Genomic DNA, 5,487 nt, shown 5'->3' with positions numbered 1-5,487 from the left:
ATCCTGAGTGCTGGACACCAAATTCTATTTTTAAAAGATCGAGAAATCACCGAGGACCAGTTGCGCTCGGAGGTTAATTGGTCTGCCTCTCTACCCTTCTCCACTTAAATACTAAGATTTTATATGCGGCAAGGTTCAAAATGCGCCTAACCCATACATCTAAGTGTTGCGCTTTTATTACTAGAACAAAGCTCTAGGGGCATTGCTAGAGTCCAAATTAGAGCTCAGACCACCCCCACCGACCGTCCAACCCAAATTATAAAAAATAAAAACAAAAATAAAAAAAAATAAAAAGCCAAAAGAGTAGCTACGCCGGTTGTCCTAATTCCTAAAAGCTTAAGTTGAAATGTAACTAATACCATGAACAATCAGACATTGTAACACAAAAATCACCAAATGGAAGGAGGTACCTTCCTCCTGCTAATTTCTTCATTAACCTAAATTCCAGTATTATATCAAATATCCAATATCGACATGGAACACTAACCCGGATGGTTGTTTCCCGTGGTTCATTAATGTACCGTATGGTATGGTACAGTATGGTGTTGTATTGTATTGTGCTGTATTAATGAACACAATGTTTGGATAGACTGTATCGTTTGTTGTGGTTTAATAACATTTATATCGTTTGGTTTGACTGTGTGGTATTGTATAATAACTTGTAAGTTTACTAAAATACCCTTAACTCTTAATTAGAAATTAGTTTATATATATTAATAAAATTCAGGTAAAAAATAAAATAGGAACTTTAAAAAATAAGTAGGCAGTGAGTGGGGGTGGTGGAGGGATGGGTGGTGTGAGGTGGGTGGTTGTGGGATGAGGGTGGGGTAGTGGCTGGTAGGGTGGGGGTGAGTGGTTTTGGGGTTGGTAGTGTTGATGGGTAGTGGGTTGTGGAGGGGTGAGTGGTGTAAAGTGGATGGTTGTGGGATGAGGATAGCGTAATGGGTGGTAGGGTGGGGTGAGTGGTTGTGGGGGTGGGATTGGGTGGTGGTGAGGGGTGGGTGGTGTGAGGTGAGTGGTTGTGGGGTGGGGGTGCGGGTGCGATTGGATGGTAGGGCAAGGGTTGGGGTGGGTGGTAGGGTGGGGGTGGGGTTAATGGTAGAGGGTGGGGCAGTGGCAGGGTGAGGGTGAGTGGTGGGGTGGGATATAATGAGAAATGAAATACGTAACCACAGAAAAATCATCAAATCCGTGGTTACAAAAATTGGGACTTTTCATGGTTATATAACCATGTGATGAACTACGGATTTACACCACATAATTTTAAGAACAATAGAAACAAACATGGTTTCATACAAAACCATACATTAATGAACCACGGGAAACCGCCATCCAAACAGGGGTAAGCTTTTCTGTCATCAATCCAAGCAGAATTCAATAGCTAATCAAATAGAACCCTGAAACGGCTATCTAATAACTAGTTCGTTAGCAGATCTAATGATGAATTTAAAACAATTTACGACATTATCAAACAAGCAACTCTATGAATTAGTACAAAGCACCTCCCACTTATCATTACAATGGGAATGATAATATCCTAAGCGCCAGATGAAACTGAAAATATCTTTCATCAATCAGGAAATGAAATATAAAAACACACGTGCTCAGCAAAGGACGACGCAAACATTGACGCGGAAACAACAGCTAAATGCTAATATCCCATTACCTTCCCGTGCAAAGAGCAAAGGCTGATCCTAATTAAACCACCCATTTAGAGAGAGATGCCGGACACGAAACGGCAAAGCTGGCAAAACATCTAAATACGTAATCTCCAAAGTCAATTTGGTCCTACAGAGCAGGGTCGTTCCAAAATTTAGCCCGATCGATGAATTTTGTAGCATAGCCTTTGGTCGTTAGTAATAAAGGTCAAGCGCAAGAAGTCTAGCATGTCACCTGTACAGACGCATAATTCAACGGTTTCCGCGATGCCCACCACCTGACCTGGCACCAGGACGGCGAGCAAATTGTAGCCTTAAGTTGGCCGAATCAAGGTCATGCTCGTCGAATTTATAACCTGCAAGATTGGTATATACTATCTCACTCCGCGCACATCATTGACGATTTTGGTACAAACGCGCAAACATGTAATTTAGTGCTTGTTGTCTGAAAACTAGCATGGGATCTCCTTATAAAATTAATGCATACAACCAACCCATGAAATTTGCACTGGCATTCATCGGGCCATGCAAACTCGTAAGTATGTCAAAGCTATAAACAGTGCCTTTTGCAAATCTTCTGTTACCTTTAAGGAAGTCCAATTCCCTTTCAATTACTAGAAGAAAAAAATTTAACCTTGCAAGTCACTCAAAGAAAGACTACAGGAGAGGTGAATAAAAATTACTACACTCTCCTTGTTTGAGGCCAGAAAGATGAGAACCTAATTTCTCTTGGCAAAATCATTACTTTTTGGGCATGCTTCAATCAGAATGCAGATTTGCTCCCCACTTATCAAGAGGAAAGGAAAGGAATAAGACAAACGAAATATCTATTAAATTAGCTGGCTAGGGCTACATATAGAAAGAAACATAGCCATTTTTGTCTATGGAACCTTCTGTGTTCCACAGGAATGGCTGGAGAATCTTTCATGCTAGAAAAATAGAAGCTATAAGTCTGAGATGCAGGCAGCCGAATAAAGAGGGCAATCACAAAAGTCTACAATCAGATACATCTAGTGAAATAAAGCGAGCAAACACCTAAATGATCGTAAAAGTGCCACCAGCACTTAAGCTAGCTTTCACAGAGACTAAAGAGTACTACACAAGATAAATAATACTCCCTCCGTTCACTTTTACTAGTCCATTATGGACTTTGCACACCTCTTAAGAAATAATAAATGAAGTGTATAATCTACCATGATATCCATATTAATTGGTGCATATTTTTAATGGACTTGAAAAATGAATGAAATAAGTAATTAATACTATGGGTAAAACAGGAAAAAAGAAATTGTCTTATCTTGATATGCTAAAAGTGACAAGTAAAAGTGAAAATATATTTTTAGAATACTGGACAAGTAAAAGTGAACGGAGGGAGTAGTCATGATTTGCTGTCTTGACCAGGAAACTTGCAAGTGGTAGCTATTTTTCCTGACTTAGTATCTATGTTAACCTTCCATTTCCATTAAAGCATAACTTAAATGCCACGTAGTTCTTAATTTTATAGCCATCATAACATTACCCGATGCCTTATCAACCAGACAACTCTTCACTGCCTCCCACACTTCCTCCCCAATTGCCTTCTCCAGCCACTCCGTCTTTCGTGTTTAAATAGTATCCCTCCCAACTTTGGTCGTACCTCTCTTTAAAGACTGACTATATTACAAGCCTAAAACCAGAACAGTCAAAAGATTGATTTTACTAATGGTGGGTGTGGAAAGCTCACCTTGTAAAGTATCCATCGCAGTGGCTGCATGGGCTGGACTCACAAAATCAACAAAGCAAAGAACGAATTGATTCCCTCCTGGCTACATAAGTTGATGGAACAAAGAATTTCTAAGAAAAAAGCATAACAGAACTACGACTAGAAAGAAATATACATGCGTGTTCTTACGTGTCGTGGTTCCTTGATCACCAGTCTAACTTCTTTGTAACCTACAAATGGTCGAAATACATCTGCAAACTGAAGTCAAGGAAAGAACTAGAATGGTAAGTAAAATAGTGAAATGGAGAAGCAGTATAGAAGGATACGTGACACCTCTCTTCGGGTGCAATTAGCAGGCAACCCTTCCACAAACAATGTATTGCTAGCATCAGGTGGAAGACGAACTTCTGGTCTACCACCTCCAAACCCAACAGTCCTGCTTTTAGCATCAACTGCTTGTGATCCCACAGTACCCATAACACAGGGACCGCCAATAGGATGACTGGTTACTCCATTATTCATGGATCTCGCAGATTCACCACCAGCATAGGAGGAAGTTTGCTGATAAATTCCGAACAATATGTTAGACTAACACATCATTAAGGAACCAAGCATAAAAGGAAATGAGAATTAACCGCTCACAAAGTAACTAAAGATTAAGTACCCCGCTTCGCAAGTATCGTTCATAGGATGATTCAATAGGATCAGCATCTCTAATGACATGATGCATTCCTTGTACATTATTGCGGCTATAATTGCCAGGCACATCAGGACCACTTGGAACATCTATGGAGTGACAATATAAATTGATAAAATTACTTCTCAATAGAGATAACTCAGATAAGTCCACCCACAGTTTTGCTTGCAGAACACGCGTACAAACAAACAAGAAAGTGGTAACCTAAACTAGACAAGATGATGTTCAAACATTGTCAGAATCAACACAAAAGAACGGAATGAAAACCAAGTCAGCTACTTGGATAATATTTTTTTCTACTTTCCTCTTAAAAAATTAAAAAAAAAAACATTTCTTTTCAATTGCTAGCCTGATATATCCCCTCTTAAAGCACAAGAAAAATCAATTTAAAACCCTAGCTTTTGCCAACTCAGAAGAGAAAAACGACATAAAATAAATTAACAAACTTTAATCACTTCAAATAGCAATTGAAAGTAGAAGTATGTACCATATTGGGTCCGAGGGCGTTTTGCGGCGACCGGAGGAAGAGATACGGGCTGTATAAGGCCGTCGGTGACTCTCCAGTAAGCATCTGCCATGTCACTCTGATAGAAATGGTGGATTCAATTTCGATAAACTCCGAGAATGAAACGGATAATGTCCCAACACCTCTAAGATCGGAGTTATATCCCGATTTAACACTACTTCTTAAATCCGTCAAGGTTCTTTCGTCTTGTCTTTTTGTCACTAGTACGTCTGAGAAAACAACGTACGAAAGGAAATTTCCTTTCTTTTAATATTTTAAGGCTAAATGCATAAATAGCCCGTTAAAGAGTCCGGAATCAAAATGCCCCAAAAAAATCACTTTGAACCAAAATATTCTAACAAAAAAAAAGTTATCAAAGTACCTTTAGCGCAGTAAAATACTGCACTATATCACTTCACAGAGACGGAGCCGTTAAGTGCTATAGCGCAATATTTTACTGCGTTATAGGAAAAAAAAATTCTATTACTGCGTTATAGGAAAAAAAATTCTATAACGCAGTAAAATACTGCGTTATAGAAACAGTACCAAAAAAAAAAAAAATTAGCCAACTTTATTTTTTGCAACACTTAGTGTTATTTTCCATACTTTGACCAATGATCGTGTGTCAAGACTTCGAAACGTCAATATTTTATATAGAACATGATATTTTTTTCTGCGTACAATAATGTAGGCTCAATACATCAAGGATACGTAGACGTTCGGATCGTCATTTTAGGGGTTGAAAAGGTGCTCGAAGTAAGTTTTGTTTGTAAACTTTAGGTTTAAGTGTTCTATATACATAGACGTCCATTTTTGTTTGAAGACTCCGAAACGTCAATATTTTATAAAGAACCTGATATTTTTTCCTGCGTACAATAATGTAGGCTCAATACATCAAGGATACGTATACATTCGGATCGTCATT

At 38.7% G+C, this 5,487-nt stretch overlaps 1 protein-coding gene across 3 annotated transcripts; it reads right to left on the bottom strand.

Annotated features, from left to right (window-relative positions):
• Positions 1 to 1,441: 1,441 nt before the first annotated feature.
• LOC132632124 (RNA-binding protein 2-like) lies at positions 1,442 to 4,818 on the bottom strand. Of its 3 annotated transcripts, XM_060347960.1 has the most exons (7): positions 4,545 to 4,818; positions 4,025 to 4,146; positions 3,687 to 3,921; positions 3,550 to 3,611; positions 3,382 to 3,463; positions 1,894 to 2,014; positions 1,442 to 1,788 (listed from the first exon to the last, which is right to left on the bottom strand). In XM_060347960.1, exons 1-6 carry the CDS (start codon positions 4,633 to 4,635, stop codon positions 1,911 to 1,913), a joined length of 696 nt encoding a protein of 231 aa, XP_060203943.1. In that variant the 5' UTR covers positions 4,636 to 4,818; the 3' UTR covers positions 1,442 to 1,788; positions 1,894 to 1,910. The 3 variants fall into 3 exon arrangements, with proteins under 3 accessions (XP_060203943.1, XP_060203942.1, XP_060203944.1); XM_060347959.1 differs by having other exon boundaries at positions 1,442 to 2,014; XM_060347961.1 differs by lacking the exon at positions 4,025 to 4,146 and having other exon boundaries at positions 1,442 to 2,014.
• Between the last annotated feature and the right edge of the window lie 669 nt (positions 4,819 to 5,487).

The sequence above is a fragment of the Lycium barbarum genome, chromosome 3, assembly GCF_019175385.1.
Source record: "Lycium barbarum isolate Lr01 chromosome 3, ASM1917538v2, whole genome shotgun sequence".
Lineage (NCBI taxonomy): Eukaryota > Viridiplantae > Streptophyta > Magnoliopsida > Solanales > Solanaceae > Lycium > Lycium barbarum.
The sequence above is the reverse complement of the archived record's forward strand: the minus strand, read 5'-3'. Positions and strand labels throughout refer to the sequence as shown.

Bases quoted from the DNA above. Each gene is read 5' to 3' on its own strand.
- LOC132632124 (XM_060347959.1), bottom strand. From the start codon at position 4,635: ATGGCAGATGCTTACTGGAGAGTCACCGACGGCCTTATACAGCCCGTA. The intron at 3,922-4,024 runs GTACTTAATCTT...GGAATTTATCAG, and splicing joins AACGATACTTGCGAAGCGGG to CAAACTTCCTCCTATGCTGG. The intron at 2,015-3,381 runs GTGAGCTTTCCA...CCAATCTTGCAG, and splicing joins TGCGATGGATACTTTACAAG to GTTATAAATTCGACGAGCAT.